Source organism: Homarus americanus, unplaced genomic scaffold (assembly GCF_018991925.1).
Source record: "Homarus americanus isolate GMGI-L3 unplaced genomic scaffold, GMGI_Hamer_2.0 scaffold13550, whole genome shotgun sequence".
Taxonomy (NCBI): Eukaryota; Metazoa; Arthropoda; class Malacostraca; order Decapoda; family Nephropidae; genus Homarus; species Homarus americanus.
In genome coordinates this window covers 217,791-239,199 of record NW_024744241.1, presented here as the reverse complement: position 1 = coordinate 239,199, position 21,409 = coordinate 217,791, and the positions used below count along the sequence as shown (strand labels likewise).

Genomic DNA, 21,409 nt, shown 5'->3' with positions numbered 1-21,409 from the left:
CAGCGTATATAAACGAATTTCTTATCTCTGTATCCTAATATATTTATCTAAACCTGACAGTGAAAAGGATTACCAAGAACGGGGTATGTGGGGCAAACCCTTATTCCCTTAATACGATTAGCAGACCTAGCATGTGTTTGTACTGTGGTTCCTAATTATGTCGTCACAAATTTAAGACAATGGTGGAATCTAAAAATACGGCAATGTGTAAAAATAATAATAGATCTAAGATTCAATGTCACGAAGTGTAAGATGCTGCACCTGGGACGTACCAACGGTAAGGATGCGTATCATATGTACCAACGGGACGAAGAAACTGCACTATTTGAGAAAATGTGAAAAGGACCTAGGTGTGTATGTTGACAATGAGCTGAAGTTCTCGGGCCATTGCGAGAAGAAGGTGAATCAGGCAACTAGATTATTAGGTCTTATGAAAACGTCGTTCAGATATCTAGACAGTCCGTCCCACATAACGATCTTCAAGAGTGAGGTGCTTTCCCGTCTGGAGTACTGTCACCCCGTCTTGTCCCCGAAATATGCTAGGGACTGTCAGTTAATTGAGAATGTCCAAAGGAGGACCACCAGACTAGTGCCTGCACTTCGGCACCTCTGCTACCCAGAGAGATTAGAGCGTCTGAAATTGTCTAGCTTATACTACAGACGGGCAAGGAGGGAGGACCTAATTGAGATGTATAAACATTTCAAAGGGGACTACTCAGTCGAATGTCCTTACCTGGAGCTGGCGGACGCCCGCCCCACAAGGGGTCACAGATCAAGGTTGAAGCCGCAAGCCCAGAAAACTGTGAGGGGTAACTTTTTCTGAGTGAGAGTTGTGAACTCTTGGAACAATCTGCCAGAGAGTGTTGTGACGGCACCGAGTGTGAGCTCTTTCAAGACCAGACTTGACCAACACTGGAGCAGGTTAGATACAGTCAGGAGCCGGTGCATGCCCCGTACTTGCCAACAGTGCGTAACAGAGACGTGACCGATCACCCAAGCGGTTAACGAGCCGATCAGTGGCGAAGAGGATAAAAGTAAAAGTAAAAAAATGAAGACGTCTTGTTTGTTGAAGATTAAAGATGAAAGCATACAGCCTTACCTCACTAAGTATTGCCAGGTAAAATTACGAGTACAAGAGTCAGGGTGGGATCGATGCATCTTTGGTTGACTGTACACACACACACACACACACTCACAGTGATAACATAAATTAGACATTAGGTGAAGAGAGAAACTGCAATAACCAACAAAGAAATTCATTGAAAATAATAAATCCGATACAAAAAATACAACAATAATATAATTGTATCTTACTCTAGTGTTTATCATTAAATTAAGTCAGTTTTACCTCGAGGTTCTAATTAATATTTACTTTCGACTTCCAAAATGACAATTTTTTCCTTGTTTTTGTCAGTGACTGGTTATCATGAGTGACGTCACAGCTTAAGACCAATCAGGTTGCCGCTGTTGTGCTCCAAATCGTTCGCCATCAACTTCTTCTTCATGGAGTGGGATGACGTCAAAATATTCAACCAATCAAGCTTTGCCGTCGAACTCTTTGATGACATATTTTAGTTTATTAATCACTGACTGGATATCCTCATGAGTGATGTCACAGTGAACTACCATCCGAACTGCCGTGTCAGTGATGGGAAGTATCCGAGCAACAACTCTCTCTCCTATGGCTGCCACCTCTTCGTCAGTTACCTAAAGAAAACGTCACATTAAAACAAGATGAAGGATCGAAACCCAAATACCGTTGCGTATAATTATGTTCTTATGAAATATATAATTCAGTAGTCTATATTGGTACGGATCCATGGTCCTATAAGAGAATGATAAGCAGAGAAAAACTTCGATGAGATTACTGCTATATTAATTTAGGTTAAGTTCTATCAGGATTATGGGAGATTAAGGTACAGTTCCGTTCAGAAGTATTATACGAAAAACTTCAAGTAATGAATACATTGAAGACTCTTGATATATGAGCTCCGTTCACCTACTTCTTACAGTGTTCATTCTCAACCAATTTCCCTATTGTATTCTGATATTCTAATGGATACTCCTATCACTACAGTTTTCTTCTCGCGTCAGCAGGATATTCATATCAATATCCTTCCCATCTCCTTTTGATGAGTATTCGTTCAAATCACACTGCCCCGTTGCCAGTTCCACTGTGTGTGTTGGTGGGAGGGTCGGCGTAGTGACCTGTCGTCTAGGAAGGGTACAACAGGCTATGCACCCTTCACCGTCAGTGTACCACGAACTTCTGAACGGAACTGTACATTACGTCAGGTCACATTAAATTAGGTTAGATTATGATTATATGTTAAGTAAGGTAATGTTAGGTACAATTTTATCAGGTTAGGTTAGGTTAGGTTAGGTTAGGTTAGGGTTAGAACCACATAAAATGGGACCAAACTGCATAAACCAGGATGAGGAACAGAAAAAAATTGGTTGATTACTAGGGATGACATACCTGGTCCATCCTCTCACACAGGTGACTAGGGGGAAGAGCTTCAGGGTCACACTCGAGCAGCAAGATATTGGTGTGGGCGGAGGCGGGGTCACACTTGATGATCTCGCTCTTACACTCTACCACAGCTGCAGTGAGAAAGGGAGTGAGTGAGTGAGTGTGTGAGTGTGTGTGTGTGTGTGTGTGTGTGTGTGTGTGTGTGTGTGAGATATTTTCTCAGGTAATTAGCTCTTAACGACCTTGTTCTATATAATTGGTAATGGATCTTATCATTCTTTAATTAATTGAAGGTTGAGGAAAACCTGTACATAGGAAGAGCTTACCTGGGAGGCTGTCTAAAGCTTTCCTGGAAGGCTATCTAAAGCTTACCTGGGAGGCTACCTAAAGCTTACCTGGGAAGCTATCTAAAGCTTACCTGGGAGGCTATCTAAAGCTTACCTAGGAGACTGTCTAACGCTTACCTGGGAGGCTATCTAAAGCTTACCTGGGAGGCTACCTAAAGCTTACTTGGGAAGCTATCTAAAGCTTACCTGGGAGGCTGTCTAAAGCTTTCCTGGGAGGCTATCTAAAGCTTACCTGGGAGGCTACCTAAAGCTTACCTGGGAGACTGTCTAACGCTTACCTGGGAGGCTATCTAAAGCTTACCTGGGAGGCTGTCTAAAGCTTTCCTGGGAGGCTATCTAAAGCTTACCTGGGAGGCTATCTAAAGCTCACCTGGGAGGCTATCTAAAGCAACCTACCTTCACCTAGATTCTAGAACCTACCACTAGCCACCTACCTACACCTAGAACCTACCTCTGGCCACCTCCTGTATGTAGGCGTGATCGCGGGTGAGGGTGGGCCCCACGTGGTCGAGGGCGTATATCCCCGCGGCCGCCAACACGCCCACCTGTCTCATGCCCCCGCCCAACGCCTTCCGGAGACGCCTGGCACTGTGGGCGTACCAGAGTTAAGATAATGGTTTGGTCGTTGATACTTATAAACAAACACAGACAGACATACAAACACATGCACATAACATTGATATCCACACACACACACACACACACTCTCTCTCTCTCTCTCTCTCTCTCTCTCTCTCTCTCTCTCTCACTTCTTAATAAAGTCCTTGGAGCCAACGATGACGGATCCTACAGGAGCTCCCAGGCCCTTACTGAGGCAGATGCTAACAGAAGCACAATCCTTCACGATCCTAGACGGGGGTACTCCCAGGGCGGCGGCTGCGTTGAATAGACGGGCCCCGTCCATGTGTAGAGGCAGTTCTAGCTCCCGGCACAGCACTCCTAGCTGGTGTTTGAGAGTGAGTCCTAGGTCTTAGTAAACGATAAGACTCCTAGTTCAATTTGTGTACATGACCTCTGACCTTACACTAAAAGAAGCCAACAATCGGTAACCTATAATGACCTAACTCAAATTCTCATCAATAAAATTAATGGTCAGGAATTATCATCACCTGACCTGACCTACCTCGTCGAGCCAGGCTAGGGGCAGCACCCTCCCGCCCACCATGTTCTGTGTGTTCTCCACGCAGACGAGGGCAGTGGTAGGCCAGTGGTCGTCTACACCTCTCACCAGCTGTCGGAGCTCCGTCAGGCTGAACGTTCCATCTGGCAGGTTCCTCAGTGTCCTAGGGTGTACGCCGCCCAGCTGAGGAGACAAAGGTGGTGAGGGGAGGGACAATGAGGGGAGATGTAGAGTGAGGGGAGGGATAATGAGGGGAGATGTAGAGTGAGGGGAGGGAAGAAGATTAAGGCAATGGTGGAGCTGGTAGGAGGTGAGGGAGAGTGAGTGAGGTAGATGGTGAGGGAGGGTGAGTGAGGGAGAGTGAGTGAGGTATATGGTGAGGGAGGGTGAGTGAGGGAGAGTGAGTGAGGTAGATGGTGAGGGAGGGTGAGTGAGGTAGAGTGAGTAAGGGAGAGTAACCCTTATTATTACCCCTAACTCTCACCCGCGACCTAATTCACCCATGATCTGGTTCACCCATGACCTGACTGACTCATGCCCTGACTGACCAAATGACCTGAGTCGCCAATAACCTAACTGACTCATGACTTGACTCACCTGAGAGACGCCTCCTTGTTCCCATATGTGGATATGACTCAGGTCACCAACCAACACCTCGCTGCCCCTCGTCCTGCAGTGATTCAGTACTGTGGGGGGTGGTAGTACCTTAGTGGTGGTAGTGGTGGTGGTAGTAGTGGTAGTGTTTAGTGGTAGTGGTAGTGCCTTAGTGGTGGTGGTGGTGGTGGTGGTAGTGTCTTAGTGGTGGTAGTAGTGGTGGTGGTAGTGCCTTAGTAGTTAAATTAATAACACTAACACTGTTAACAACAATAACAAATGGTCTCAAACGTCCATTCTGAGAGGTAGGGAGAAGAATGAATGGAGGAGAGAAACAGACAGACAGCAGAGGCGGGAAATATGACTGCGAACAACTAAATATTTTTCCCTCTGCTGACGGTCGTGTAATATTTCAATGTGATTCTGATCTTTTAAAATGTTGTTTATGCATATTGTAGTATTGCTAATAGGGTAATTAGTCTTAATATGCTCTATTGTGGGTAAAAATAAGTATATATTATATGCATCCTCCGAAAGCGTGAATTTGCTACCAGAGTTTAACAGTTAATTCATGAATAATACTTCTGATAAACTTCCTAAGTGCTCATTTTTTAAATAATGAATGTATGTATCCTTATATAATTTAGCTAAATATCTATCTCGTCAGAAACGGTCATCCCAGCGATTATGAATAAACTCATTTAGAAATACATCTTTACTTCAGGACAAAATCGGACAGGTTTGCAACAGCTCGTACTCACCACAGATAAGGTTACCCATGGTGCCAGTAGGGACGAAGAGTGCCGCTTCCTTGCCCAGCAGCTCGGCGACCTTCTCCTGTAACGCTGTACCCCAGAATTGTAATGTTAGAGTACATGTTTTATTAAGCCTTTGGGATCCCTACAGACTACCTAGCTCCATTTTTATATTGAGTGTAGGGTAATGTGCTTAGTGTGTACTGTACTGTAATGAAATATTAAAGAGTACATTAAGTACATGAATTCTTTAAAACAAATCAGGTTATCAGGTGTGCGTTTATGTATCTAATGAAGGCTAATATACTTGGTGTAATGTAATGAATGTACAGTAATGTTTGAGAGCATATTTTAGTACATGTGTTGAAAATTGAGCAACTTTTATACATGGAGTTTAGAGTTTGACGTAATGTGTTTTAGTGTACCTTAATGCATTCAGAGTACAGTAATGGAGTACATGATAGTTCTCTTAAATAATTTATGTATCTTGCTGTATTCCCCTGAACACTTGGCACCCAACCCAACCCAACCCAACCTAACCCAACCCAACCTAACCTAACCTAACCTAACCTAGTAACAGGATATCTCTCTCCCAGTGCTCACCATTTACTGTAGGATCCTCGCCAAACACATCATCTCCGAGGGGCGCCGACATCATGGCTTCCTTCATGGCTTTCGAGGGCTCGGTGACTGTATCGCTACTCAGGTTTACCATGTGTGTTTCTCCCTCTCCATTCTGGGCACAAATCTGAGGAAAGAGGGAGTTGGAGTGGGTGGTGAGAGGGGGAAAGAAGGTGAAGTGGGTGGTGAAAGAGAGAGAGGGGCTTTTTGTGGGTGGTGTGGTGTGGGTGGGGTGAGAGTTAGGGGGGTGAGGGTGATGGTGAGTGATGGTGATGGTGATGGTGAGGGTGATGGTGATGGTGATGGTGATGGTGAGGGTGATGGTGCAAAATGTTGAGATTGATGAAGGTGGTGATGGTGGTTAGGGAGATCCTATATAGTAACACCAACGACAATTTCTATTAAACTTTTTTTTTTCGAAAATTAAATCTGATTTGTAAATAGGACCAGATATGTAGCCATGATACAAACAATAACTGGGGGAGAGAAACAGAGAGACGGACTTTACACACACACTGATAATAATAAGGCGCAATAGATTGTGTTTATGCCATCCAATACGAAGCTGGCCAGCTGATTGAAGAGAGTTACCAGTTAATACTTTTTTCATAACAATTTTCTATTCGCTTTTTTAGTTGTATTTCAAGTTTATTCTCCAGGTTTTTTTCTGATTTAATTTTAAGCGTAAATCAAATAATTAAAGAAAATGTCATAGTAATAAAGGAGGTTAAGTTCTGTAGGTGTTTAATACTTCCTTCTCAAAATTGTCATCATATTCTAAAGATTAAGTCATTGTGCTCAAGGGTTGAAGAGATAACGCTAGTTCGTATATGATGTTAGAATGACTAGAGAAACAATCGAGCTTTACAAAATATATATATAAATTAGTCTGTTATAATGTTACCAATAACTAAATTACACTCAAAACACTGGTGACTGTATAAGACGGTCTTTGATGCCACAACATTATTCAGGGTAAAGGTGGTGACGACAGGCGGGCATCACTAGAAGGAACTTATGGAATTGGACCAAAATTTCCAGAGATGTTTTGCATGATACTAAATAAGAAAATCGATACGAAAATACACAGAATTTAACAGAAACTGTCCTAACTTAATCTAACCCTACCAACCTAACCTAAGCATAACTACTGTACATACCTGAAACACTACAGGTTAAGTGGACATATTGTTTGCCAGTGTTTATATGTATACATTATCTACCTACTGTAATGAATTTGTATGACGATTTTCAGTGGATATTTAACAATCTATTACGATATATGTCTGTCTGGCTGTCTTTATCGACGGGACTTGAGACTACCATGATAAGGAAAGAGGGGGAAGGGAGGGGAGGTTACAGTTAACTTCATTTCAAGGAAGCTGACCTCTCATGAACGGCTTCCTGCCTTCAAAATGCTTAAATGTTACTTAGAATTAGACATTTACTTGACGTTATGTAACTTTATAATCATTCACAGTGCATCAACAGCATTCTAAGAATCCTGACGATAATATTGTTGATCATATATTGTGAACATATCCGTTTTTTTATTTATTGAGATGATCTTTATTCAATCAACAGCTATATAATTCATGTTGGAGTTTATATACGTTGTATGTTCATTACCCACAGTGTTGAGTAAATTTCCAGCTCCTCTATAGTCACTTCAGTATTGATTCCGTGAACAGTCGTTCTCTCTGATCTCAGACGATGACTAAAGCTCTTAATTTAATCGGTCAAAGATTAATAAGGATAGAAATACGTTGGGAATAGTCACCTTAGCTTGCTGCTCCATGACGCCTGTACCTTCCCCACCACACAGCCAACACACACTGGGCCAAGAGAAGCCTGAGAGTGCCTAAATATATTTGTTGATTGTATATTAAAGAAAACGGAGACTAGAGGGAGAAGTGGGGTAACTCCAGTATTTTGCTGTGATGTACGTTTAGAGAGTTGACTCACCAATAAAAAAGAATGAAAGTTAGTGACAGTATCAGAAATAATTGGATCGACCAGAGGGTGAGAGTTTGTCAGATTGGGAAGTTCTTTAAAAGCATCCAACGTGCAACTCCATCTTATCAGTTGTCACATTAAGTGTCAAAGAGCAAAACAAAATGATGAGAAACCTTTAAGCTTTCTCTTACCACTGGAAGTCAATTCTCTGGGTCATATTGCCACTATCAGTGTTCATTATTTGGTAGGGATGTGCGAATCAGATTAATTCATCTGGTCTTGTATATATTGACCAGTATCTTAACCCAATCAGTGGAACAATCTTATTTTAATATATATTTGTGTATCAGTCTCACAGTTTTTTTACCTCTCTATATTGTATCTTTATCTGCGCCTATGTCCCTCCTTCACATCATCACACCTCTCCCTTCCTTCCTTCCTTCCTCAACCTTCAGTAAGGCTTCAGTAGGTCTTCTCTTACTCCCTCTCCTACCCCTCCCTCCCCACACACCATTCTACTCTGCCCTTCATGAGTGAGTGAATGAATGAATGAAGGAATGAATGACAGTGATTGAAGGAGAATGTGTGTATCTGTTCTTGTTTCCATACACACACACACACACACACACACACACACACACACACACACACACACACACACACACACACACACACACACACACACACACACACACACAAACGCCACAAATGTTTCCATATATCCATAAGTATATACCGTATGTATACGAAAAAAGTATGTATATATGTATAAAAATATACATACACGCATGCATCCTAGAGTGTGAATGTATGTTGTGTATGTATAACGTGTTGAGACGTGTGTGGACGTGTGTATGCCCAGGGCTGCCACAGCTGATTAACATCTGACCAAAAACAATGGTGTTCCACAGGGGGATGATCCCACGGTGTCTGGAGGTCACGTGAGGGTAGGTGTGGAGGGCAGTTGTGGAGAAGTAGTGAGGGCAGGTGTGGAGAAGTAGTGAGGCAGGTGTGGGGAAGTAGTGAGGGCAGGTGTGGAGAAGTAGTGAGGCAGGTGTGGGGAAGTAGTGAGGGCAGGTGTGGAGGGCAGTTGTGGGGAAGTAGTGAGGGCAGGTGTGGAGGGCAGTTGTGGAGGGCATTTGTGGAGAAGTAGTGAGGGCAGGTGTGGAGGGCATTTGTGGAGAAGTAGTGAGGGCAGGTGTAGAGGGCAGTTGTGGGGAAGAAGTGAGAGCAGGTGTGGAGGGCAGTTGAATTTATACATTTTGCAGTGAACAGTAGCTAGTTTATTCTGCACCCTGTAAGCAATAGTGGAAAAGGATATCAGAACAGAGGTCACGGGTCACAAAGTGCTGTGCCATTGTAAGCTTGGACCTGTCCATGAAAGGATTTGTTCTTCTTTTTTCACACTCTAAGACTGTGTGGCCATATGTCTGGACACACACTTGGCAGATGAAATTTAACGTGGAAAAGTGTAAAGTACTTAGCTTAGAATATGTAAATAGGGACGCCAAATAAGTAGGAATCTTAAATCAAGACAGCAATGCATATTCGCTCGAAACAAGGCTAACAAGGTACTTGGTTTCATACAAAGGAGTGTTATTTACAAGACTAGGGAGGCTTTCTCGAGGTGGGATTACGCGCTTCAGTTCTGGTCACCGTACTAGAGAATGGATATCGAATCCCTAGAAAGCATTCAGAGAAGGATGGCAAGACTAATTCACGGTGATTAGGAACCTTGAGTACAGAGACAGATTAAAGCATCTGAATTTGCACTCCCTCGAGAGACAGAGAGTGAGAAGCGATATGATCGAGGTGTATAAATGGAAGTCAGGGCTAAACAAAGGTGATATAACAAAGGTTCTCAGACTATCAGGAGCGAACTCGTAGCAATGGTTTTAAATTAAACATATTTAGATTTAGGCGCGAAATAGGTGAACATTGGTTTGATAATAAAATAGTGGATGAGTGGAACAAGTTAGCGAATGTTCCACCATTTTATGCTATGTTTACTTTTTATTAATTTACTGGGGGGGCATATCTATTACACCAGGCAGCTTTCCGGAGCCGCACTATTGCCAGGGGCTCACTGCGGCGCCTTCGTGGGCGTTGTTGTTTCGTGTCAGGCCGTCACAGAGACCGATGCGACACACTGACCTTAACCTGTCACTGGTTGAGGTCAGTTCAGGGGCGGTCATGGGTCAGGTCAGGGCCGGTCCTTTGGGAGAGACAGCGAAAGTAAGAAACACACGAGCTCACCAAAACAAATTTGTCTAGTACCCCATAAGTGTTAATAACAGCCTTGGGTAATAAAGCACAACTGAATCACACCTTCACCATATTGTAATGTCAGTGTCTGGTAATAGAACACAAATGTGGGGGGGGGGGGGTCAGACACCTGGGTTGACCTGGGTCATCTAACTTGACCGTGACCTATGACCCCATGACCCAAGATATCATTTCTTATATTGCGGTCAACTCTTCCCAGTCTCAGTAAATCTCAATACCCAGACATAACCAGTTGACACTCTCTCTCAACACACCTGAAAATTAATGATCTGTGTTCTCAAAAGGTCTCGAACAAATATCCGAGACCGAAGCACGCGAGACCTGAAAAAAAATACCTCGAGACCTACATTACTATGGTGAGGGCAGGTGTGGGGGATATAGTGAAGACAGGTGTGGATTAAACAATGGAAATCAGGTATGGGAAAAAGTGTTGAGAAAAGGCTTAAGGAACAGGTGTCCACTAGAACAGTTGTTGGTGTTGCTGTATAGATGGTGGTAGTTGAACGCTTATGTAGTTAGATACAGTAGAGTCCTTGTGTGATTTCGACTCCATCTTTTTACGATATTTTATAATTGCAATAAAAAAAATTGGATGGGATCTTACATTTAGAGGGAAAAATTTACTTATGAATCTTTGGGAAACTCTCATGGTGTTGTACGTAAGTGAGTCAATTTGATACATTTTTGATCTAACGTCTCCAATCAAGAGGAACTTCTTAACTTTTGAACTTTTGAGAATCGATATTTGTGTCGTTATAATGGAGAGAGCTTATTACGAACCCATGAGAATCCAGTTTAATGTTGTACCTTAAGTGATTCATTTAGATATATTCTCACATCTCCTGCGAGAAAAAAAAAACATTATTCCTTACGGATCTTTAAAAACCTGGTCTTCCGTGCTGCAGTTCCGGGTACAGCATCGTTAAGAGTGTCTTGAAAGCACCTGAGCACCTACTTGAGGAATGTGTGCGTGCCTAATGAGCCAGTGACGCAGGTACAAAATATCAATACCCACGTGAAAACAAAATTAGCATCATAAGTGTTCTCAAAAGATGGTAATGTGAGATAGATGTTAAGAAAAAAACCCTCATGATATGTGTTGAAGACCTACCTGACGGAGGTATATTGTATCAAGAATCAGGAACTATAGACACGAGATCCAAATATAGACACCCAGTTATAGAAAAACCAATAAGATACATTCCCCGAAAAACTTGTTGATTTTAAGTAAATATCACAAACAATTCCTTCAGATATCAACTGAGGAACTTCCAAGTTTAGGTGTACGAAACAGGAGCGCCATAGACAAAGGTTCTAGCGAGCAATATCCACCTGAAGAAACTAATGATCCAGGTGAAAGATATAGAAAAGTGAGGTAAATTTTGGCAGTTTCATAAAGATATAGGAACAAGTTGTCAGATGTTCAGCTTTGAGAGAGAGAGAGAAAGAGAGAGAGAGAGAGAGAGAGAGAGTTCATAAAGTTATAGGAACAAGGTGTCAGATGTTCAGCTTTCAGAGAGAGTCAAGTTCATAAGACATTATCCCTCCAAATTTCTCTTTACTGCGGCGTTGCTCTGGCTATCTCGTCCTCAACCACTCGATGCAGTAAAATTCAAAGCAAAGATTCCTTCTATGAGACCCCCAGCTTAGGTTAAGTATAGAGACACCTACCTAAGACCTATCTCTCTCTCCCTTCCTACCCTCCCTCTCTCTCTCTCCTTCCTACCCTCCCTCTCTCTCTCTCCTTCCTACCCTCCCTCTCTCTCTCTCCTTCCTACCCTCCCTCTCTCTCTCTCCTTCCTACCCTCCCTCTCTCTCTTCACCTCCCCATTTCCTCTAAGCTTTTCCTCTTTCCACTCCCACTCTTCCTTCCGACTCTTTCCGTTCGCCTTCCTTATTTCCTCTAACCTAACTCCCTGACCTCTCACCCCCTCCAAAGGTGTAAAGACCAGGTCACACACACACACACACACACACACACACACACACACACACAGACGTCACTAATAAGATAATAAAATGCGTCACTCGTAGATTAACGTATCGGAAAATGCGTCATCGTTCTCACGTCACAAACAGAAAATGCGTCACTCGACAACCAGACAAAGACAGACGACACAATCTGACGACTAATGATATTAACCGTACCTAACACCACCTAATTTAACATTGGACTCCAAAATTAACATAGGACCCCCAAATTAACATAGGACCCCTAAGTTAACATAGGACCCCTAAATTAACATAGGACCCCCCCAAAATATGTAAATCCCTGACAACTAAACCAAAAAAAAATAAAAAATTCAGGGTTACATCAAAGTCTTCACTACACCTTTATCGTTCTCCACCTATTGGGTTGTGATGCTGGGATCTGTTTCAGTGTCTCGGGACCAAATCTAACCTAACCTAACCTAACCAAACCTGACCTAACCTAACCTAACCTAACCTAACCCTAACACAGCCTAACGTATCCTTACCTAACCTAACCTAATCTAATGCTAACTTAATCTAACCAAAGGCTAATCTAACCTAACTTAACCCCTCAAGGTTGCGTTAGTGTTTAATCATTCAGGTTAATACAAAGAAGGAACTACAGGTATACAAATAAGAAGACACCAAAAATAATATATATCAATCTACTTTACACCTGTGATTAATGGTTTATATCCTGTGTACTTAATTAACTTACCTATATAATTCATTCACCTGAGACTGATTGTTCATTCACCTGAGACTGATTGTTCATTCACCTGAGACTGATTGTTCATTCACCTGAGACTGATTGTTCATTCACCTGAGACTGATTGTTCATTCACCTGAGACTGATTGTTCATTCACCTGAGACTGATTGTTCATTCACCTGAGACTGATTATTCATTCCCTGTAAGTTTTATATATTTGGTTTGAGTCCAATATTATTTCAAATTATTTTCGACCAAAACACAACAATAATTTAGCATGACATTTTCTGCGGCGGAGTGTTCTAAAAATATGGCCTTTGTTCAGAGTGTCCCTAGAGGTCCTTCTTAATACACTGACTGGCAGATTCTGTGGAAAAAAAAAAGTTACATATTTTTTTAACTTATTCTGTCTAATAACTTATTCTGTCTAATAAGTATTTTTTTTAATTAATTAATTGTTAACACCTGTTTCTCTATCTTAGGTATTAGGTTAGGTTAGGTTAGGTTAAGGTGGAATATTTTTATTTATTTTTTGCCTCAAATTTTACGTGAAGTGTAAGTAAGTTGGCCACATCTTCCTTATCCACCACATCCCTAGCCCATCCAAAGTCCAGCACATCCCCTAACCCACTCACATCCCAATTCCCCGACCCACTCCCCCACCCCCACAGACCTCAACCCCTCATACTTCCCCCACCTTTGAATTTCCCACAAGAGAGCTGCTCGAACGTGGGCTGATAAACAACCCGACGACAAACAACCCAAATCCCAGTACTAAATGGGGTATTCTCGACACTGTCATGATAAGAACCTGTAGAGAGACCCTCGAGAATCGAAAGAATACACGAGGACTGGTTTGAAGAAAATGACCCGGAAATCAATATACTCATCAGTGACAAATGTGGTGCTTTAACCGACTTGCAGAATAACCCTCGGTCTCGGACAAAAGCCGTTACCTTCTGCAAGAAGAAAACGGTGGCCCAACGCGAACTTAGCAAACTAAAGAGCGACTGGTTTAAAAATAAAACATGTGAAAAGCAAAAACTTGCAGTTCAACAAAATCCGTGAATTTTTCAATTCCACTAAAACATTTTATTGACCAATAACACATGGCACAGCTTCCCTCTGCTCATCCGAAGATAATTCTCTAAGACGAAGAAGGCATCTTTCAGCACTGGAAAGAGCACTACCATTCTGGATGTCCCTCGGCATCCAGAGCTGACCCACCTCAGCTGTCCTCCATCCCTGGATGAGGTAGCTACTGCCATCAAACAGATGAAAAATTACAATGCCTCAGGGCCTGATGGAATCCCAGCCGAGGTGTATAAAGCAGGAGGACCTCTACTTACCAGCCGTCTCCACTCTCTCCTGGAGAATAAAAAGGAGGAAATCCCCCCAAGCTCTTAAGACGCCTCCATTGTCAATATTTATAAGAACAAGAGAGACCGGTCAGACTGTCCGTTGAACTTATCAGACAAAAGCGAAACAGAAATTATATAAACGAAATCATATGTAAAAAGTCAATGGAAGTAATTTTGCATTTTATTTTTACTTCGCAGATTTGGGTTTGTTTAGATGGAATGACCCATCCAAATTAAGTTATCATTGTTGAGTAGAAATAACGAAAATTACAAGAATAATATTACGTAAGTCTCTCTCTCTCTCTCTCTCTCTCTCTCTCTCTCTCTCTCTCTCTCTCTGCTACATTCTTTAAGTTAAACTACCATATACAGATTGACTAACAGCCAATCACTACGTAGACAATAAAAAACAGACATAAACAATCACAATCCCACTTCACGATCCTCAGTATATCCAAACCAATCACATGATATTATGAACTTACCCAAACTATATATTATACGATTCTTACACCTGATAATAAACCTAAATCACAGACAGACAGACATGCAGACAGACAGACATAAACAGTGTTCCATCTGCCCAGACATAAACACGTATCCAAATTGCCACATCACTTCAAAGGCTCAGTAATGCTAATAATTCTTCTGTTGTTATTCAATTTGTATTTACTGACTAAATAAACTATTATAATTACAATAACCAATTAGAAATCATTATCAGGTACTGTGTAAACATCACCTGCAGAACTAATTAACAGGTAGGAAGGAAGAGAGGTACTGAACGTGATCAACAACAGAACCTCTTTCATAGTACAGGAGCCATAAGAGTATACCGGAAAACATTCTCAGTTATAGGCAAGAATCCGTATCTATAGGGAGGAATCTGAATCTATAGGGAAAAATCCTAACTTAACCTAACCTAACCCAGACCTCACTTACCGCACCTGCTAGTATACCCAGACCTCACTTACCGCACCTGCTAGTATACCCAGACCTCACTTACCGCACCTGCTAGTATACCCAGACCTCACTTACCGCACCCGCTAGTATACCCAGACCTCACTTACCGCACCTGCTAGTATACCCAGACCTCACTTACCGCACCTGCTAGTATACCCAGACCTCACTTACCGCACCTGCTAGTATACCCAGACCTCACTTACCGCACCTGCTTGTCTATTACATCTTCACTACAACACTCGTACTACATCTTCACTACACCACAATATATCTTGACTGCAACACTAGTACTACATCTTCACTACAACACTAGTACAACATCTCCACTACAACACTAGAACAACATCTTTACTACAATGCTAGTACTACATCTTCACTACAACACTAGTACAACATCTTTACTACAACACAATACTTCTTCACTACAACACAATATATCATCACTGCAACACTCGTACTACATCTTCACTACAACACAATATATATCTTCACTGCAACACTCGTACTACATCTTCACTACAACACAATATATATCTTCACTACAACACAATATATCATCACTGCAACACTCGTACTACATCTTCACTACAACACAATGTATACCTTCACTGCAACACTAGTACTACATCTTCACTACAACACAATATATATCTTCACTGCAACACTAGTACTACATCTTCACTACAACACAATATATATCATCACTGCAACACTCGTACTACATCTTCACTACAACATAATATATATCTTCACTGCAACACTAGTACTACATCTTCACTACAACACAATATATATCTTCACTACAACACAATATATCATCACTGCAACACTCGTACTACATCTTCACTACAACACAATATATATCTTCACTGCAACACTTGTACTACCTCTTCACTACAACACAATATATATCTTCACTGCAACACTCGTACTACATCTTCACTACAACACAATATATATCATCACTGCAACACTCGTACTACATCTTCACTGAAACACAATATATATCTTCACTGCAACACTAGTACTACATCTTCACTACAACACAATATATATCTTCACTGCAACACTCGTACTACATCTTCACTACAACACAATATATACCTTCACTGCAACACTAGTACTACATCTTCACTGCAACACAATATATATCTTCACTGCAACACTCGTACTACATCTTCACTACAACACAATATATATCTTCACTGCAACACTATTACTACATCTTCACTACAACACAATATATACCTTCACTGCAACACTAGTACTACATCTTCACTACAACACAATATATATCTTCACTGCAACACTCGTACTACATCTTCACTACAACACAATATATATCTCTCACTGCAACACTCGTACTACATCTTCACTACAACACAATATATATCTTCACTGCAACACTAGTACTACATCTTCACTACAACACAATATATATCTTCACTGCAACACTAGTACTACATCTTCACTACAACACAATATATATCTTCACTGCAACACTCGTACTACATCTTCACTACAACACAATATATATCTTCACTGCAACACTAGTACTACATCTTCACTGCTACACTCAATCAGTGGAAGGATGGTAAGGGAAGGGAGATTGTAATAAGGAGAGGATAGATTTGTACTACGATCTTCACCACAATTCTGTCTCTCGACTATAATAAATTTTACCACTTAATTAACCTCACTTATGAAAGTTCCAACCTGAGTAATATTACTTTTTTGCTCCAACACCCCGAAAAATAAATTGATGTCCTTGAGTAAGATGTAAGAAATCCATATCGACAAAATGGACTTGCAAAACAGAATTTTTGCTGAATTTGTCAACGACCCTCGCCCTTACCCTGGCCGAGATTCATTCATGACTTATATACTTCAAAAGGTTATCTTCAGTGATTTTGACAATGACAGAATTTTTCGTAAGGAGTTGCAAGACGATTATGTCTCTTACTGCAAAAAGAATGGTTTAACTCAGGCTGCTTTCTCCAATTTTGGAATGCATCTAAAAAGAACTGGGATTAAGATGAAACGCATGGGCAAGCGTTACGACCAAGCATACGTCTACCTGTGGATGAAATGGCGCAACCCCGAAATGTTTACACAATACGTTCCTGAACGTAAAGGAGGAAAAGAAGAGAATGAATCGCCAAGTCTAGAAATGCCACTCTTGCCAGAAGAAGAAATTGAAACATTTTCTACACTTATGTGTCCTCTGAAACGTCCCGTGGATGTAGAAAAAGTGGTCCCAAAGCAAGAAGAGCTAGTGACCATTGAAAACCCCTCTTCAGAGAGGAAAATGATTGTGGGCAACAAGAGGCCCTACTCCGGCCCAGGCTTAAGTCAAGAACAAAGGGCAGCTATAGAAGCGAGAGCTAAGAAATTTGGCCTCAAACTTAACAAATTTTGTTGAATTCAGGGAAGGAAATAATTTATATTTTTTAATTTTTTTTTCAGTTATATAAATAAAAGGATACAGTGGAATAATGGTATCAAGCCAAGATAGCATCACTGGTTATTAACACATACCTTTGTAATGATGATTTGTTGTCAAGTTTTATTGAAAATCAGAAATAAATATACTTATTAACTTAAAAATTTTGTTTTGTTTTTTCCTGCCGACTTTGATCATTAACTCTATATTTGTAATTATAACATAACTACTGCATTATGGTAACCGTTTCCTATCCTGCTCTCCCTTGTCCTTATTTAAAACAATTTTGAATGAAATAATGCAAGCTTTTAAAGAACTGTACACGGTTTTATATGTTATAGATAGTTACCACTACCCCCAAAAATCTTTACTATGCCAGTATTGTACAAAATCTTTATCACTGCAGTTTCCTATAACTAAACACATTATTGGAAAACAAATTTTAGATTATTTTCATAACATATTTTTAATGTGCGTAGATAAGTCATATAGCTAGTAAAGATCACGTTACCACGTAAACAAAGTGTATCAAATAGTGACGTTACATATAGCATGATCAGTCAGTTGAAATTCATCAACCTATGACATGGAATCTTTTTAAACTCAGTATTGTCATCTTCGGGTTGGGTGTCCACAGATGACATGGCATTTGTGCAGCCCACCCCTCTGTAATATCCACAAGCAACTGAGCACTCTAGACCATGCTTCCTGCAACTACACCTCCGGGTATCACAATTCACTTGACAGTTGCAGGAAGAGGATGAGGATTATGAACATAGGCTATGATATGTGAATTATGATTGTAAATGGAGGAAGAGAGAGAGAGGAAAGGAGAGAAGGGGAGATGAAAGAGGAAGTTAGGGTGAAAGAGGAAAAATGAAAAGAGGGAGAAAGAGATAAGTTAAAGTGAAAAGGAAGTAAATGAAATTTCTTCATTCATCACAACTAGTCAAATATCACACACAACTCAGGGGTTAGATGGGGTTAGGTTGGCTTCCTCTCCTTGAGGTAGTTTTTGTCTGTCGTTCACACTGCCAGAGGAGCGTTAGCTCCCATACTCGGTGGGAAAGAGCACTACCAATCACCGCTCAACCAAAACACTGATATGGGTGTCCTGACTACCCAGCAGGTCCCTCAGCATCCAGAGCTGACCCACTTTAGCTATCCTCTATCCCTGGATGAGGTAGCTACTGCCATCAACCTATGTTTGAAGCTGTCCAGCGTATTCGAGTTAATGATGATGTTTGGTAACTTGTTCCATTCATCCACTACTCTATTTCCAAACCAATGTTTACCTATCTCACGCCTAAATCTAAATTTGTCTAATTTAAAACCATTGTTACGAGTTCGCTTCTGTAGTCCTGTAGTTCATTAGGAAGAGGTAAACAACACACTAATTGAGTCTCCAACTGATCTTTGATGTGAGAGATAATTGGGGAGACCTTAATTAATGGTGAGGCTTACTTCTTCTTTCCTCTCTCTCTCCCTCCATTTCTCTTTCTTTCTCTCCCTCCTTCCTTTCTTCCCTTCCTCCCTCAGTCTGTCTGTCCGTCCGTACACCCATCTGTCTCTCCTTTCCTTCGCCCCTCCCTCGCTCCTTTCCTTCCTCCTTCCTTTTCTTTCCTTCGTTCCTCCCCTAAGTCAGGTAGGTCTCGTGACTGGCCTCTCACGTGAGGTATCCACAGAAAACGTGTGTTATGACGTCATGTGTGTGTGTGTGTGCGCGCGCATAATAACATCTTATCTCTACGACAAGCAAGATTATTATTAACGTATGACGACCAATAATAATAATAATAATGATAATAATAATAATAATAATAATAATAACTACAATAACAAAACTAAGAATCAACAATAAATCACAAGGCTTTAAATCGTACCCAAAATGACCCCAAAACGTACACACCTTTTCCACACACACACACACACACACACACACACACATACGGTACAGTTGCATACATAAACACACAACACCTCATCGTTCACACGTGCACACCGCCTCTCCCCACACACACATACACACACGAACACTTCTGAAACAGTGACCCAAGCCCTGTGATAACAATCTGTTCCTCTGACGTCACCAGCACAGGTCACGTGGGTGGTGTTGACCTCTTTCGAGTGCAGGTCACACGAGTGGCTCTCAGCCGTGTGTGTGTGTTTACAGTGTTCCAACTACATTAACAAATATGAGAACTCTTATTGTCTTTCAGCAGTGTTGGGGCGTTCTGAAACACTCTCTAGTCACATTAGTCTTGGTAAGAGTATTTAAATGGAACTCATAACTTTATATATTTTTTAAATAAATAAAAATACTAATTTGTACTGATATTTGTAAAGAAATTATAAAATGAAATGGATTATTATGCTAGCAGTTTATAATACTGATTGGTATTTTTTTTTCCATTTGTCAAAATAATTATAGAAATATTTGATAAATTTATCTTTATATTCATAAATAAAATAGTGAAATAATTCATGATTCTTATATTGGCAAATAAAATTATAATAAAAATTCATTAATTAAAATCTTATTGATAACTAAAACTACATAGGTAGTAGGTAGTAAGCAGCTACCAAACAGGGAGGTACTACCGCCTGGGAAGATATTGGAAGCATAATGTAATATGTATTGTCTAATGGTAGACCCTGCTGCCATATGGCATCACGAAAATTGTGACCAAGTCCCAGGTTGCTGATCTGACTTTCTGCCTCATTTACATACAATTGTAGGGTCTCAATTGTTTCTCTTACTATTGACAACACAACATACATATATTGTTTCTCACTCTTGATATTTTTTCATTTTTGTATTTTTTTATGGTTCTTTATTATTATTATTATTATTATTATTATTATTATTATTATTATTATTATTATTATTTATATTATTATTATTATTATTATTATTATTGTTAATATTATTATTATTATTATTATTTATATTATTATTATTATTAATATTATTATTATTATTACTGTGTTATTAATATAAGTATAAGTATAAGCAACAGATTAATTAGATACCTGGATTGGGATAATTACAGATGTTAAAGCCAAAAGATTAGATACAACAACTTTAAGAAATACCTGAAGAGTCTCGCCTCTACCCCAGTTTATTTCAACTAAAGATTAACCACCCTAGCACTATTTGGGGGTGATGAGGTTAGATTAGGTCAAGTTAGGTCAAGTTAGGTCAAGGTAGGTTAGATTAGATTAGGTTTGGTTAATTTTCAGGTGGAATCAGGTGAGATGGGAGAATCTTCAGGTGATCGAACTTTAGGTACCCCTAGAATGCTACAGGTGTTTGGACCAAGCTTATAAATACCGCCAGTAATGATACCGCAGCTAGTTTAAAAACCATAAAGATGAAATAGTTATACCGTAAGTTCAGTTGCGGTGATGTTGAGCAAGTTTAGAAACCGCACGTACTTAGAAACCCAAAGCACTGATACCGCAACTGTCAGAAAGAACAACTTGTAGAAAACACAGGTAAAAAAAATATATAATCACATTTGTTGAAACCAAGGATAACAAGACCTTATTTCTCGATACCTAATCTATAGAAACCTTGAGAGAATATTTGAAACCTCGCTAATTTAGATACCGCAGGTTCTCGCATCTCCTCGATACCGCAGGTTATCACACAGAGTAGATTCGCCTGGGGGAGGGGAGTGGTCGCAGGAGGAGGAGGAGGAGAGGTCAGGCGGTCGATACTCGCACACGTGACTGACCTATTACTGAAGCGGCGGCGGAGGAGGAGGAGAAGGAGGGAGAGAGTAGGTAAGGAATAGGAGGAGAGG

At 40.6% G+C, this 21,409-nt stretch overlaps 1 protein-coding gene across 1 annotated transcript; it reads right to left on the bottom strand.

Annotated features, from left to right (window-relative positions):
• Nucleotides 1-1,240: 1,240 nt before the first annotated feature.
• LOC121877660 (probable low-specificity L-threonine aldolase 2) lies at nt 1,241-7,775 on the bottom strand. Its single transcript, XM_042383477.1, has 9 exons — nt 7,691-7,775; nt 5,893-6,037; nt 5,296-5,379; nt 4,538-4,626; nt 3,944-4,123; nt 3,570-3,763; nt 3,272-3,408; nt 2,480-2,604; nt 1,241-1,707 (listed from the first exon to the last, which is right to left on the bottom strand). The coding sequence occupies exons 1-9, from the start codon at nt 7,706-7,708 to the stop codon at nt 1,537-1,539; spliced, it is 1,143 nt and encodes a 380-aa protein (XP_042239411.1). The 5' UTR covers nt 7,709-7,775; the 3' UTR covers nt 1,241-1,536.
• Nucleotides 7,776-21,409: the final 13,634 nt, after the last annotated feature.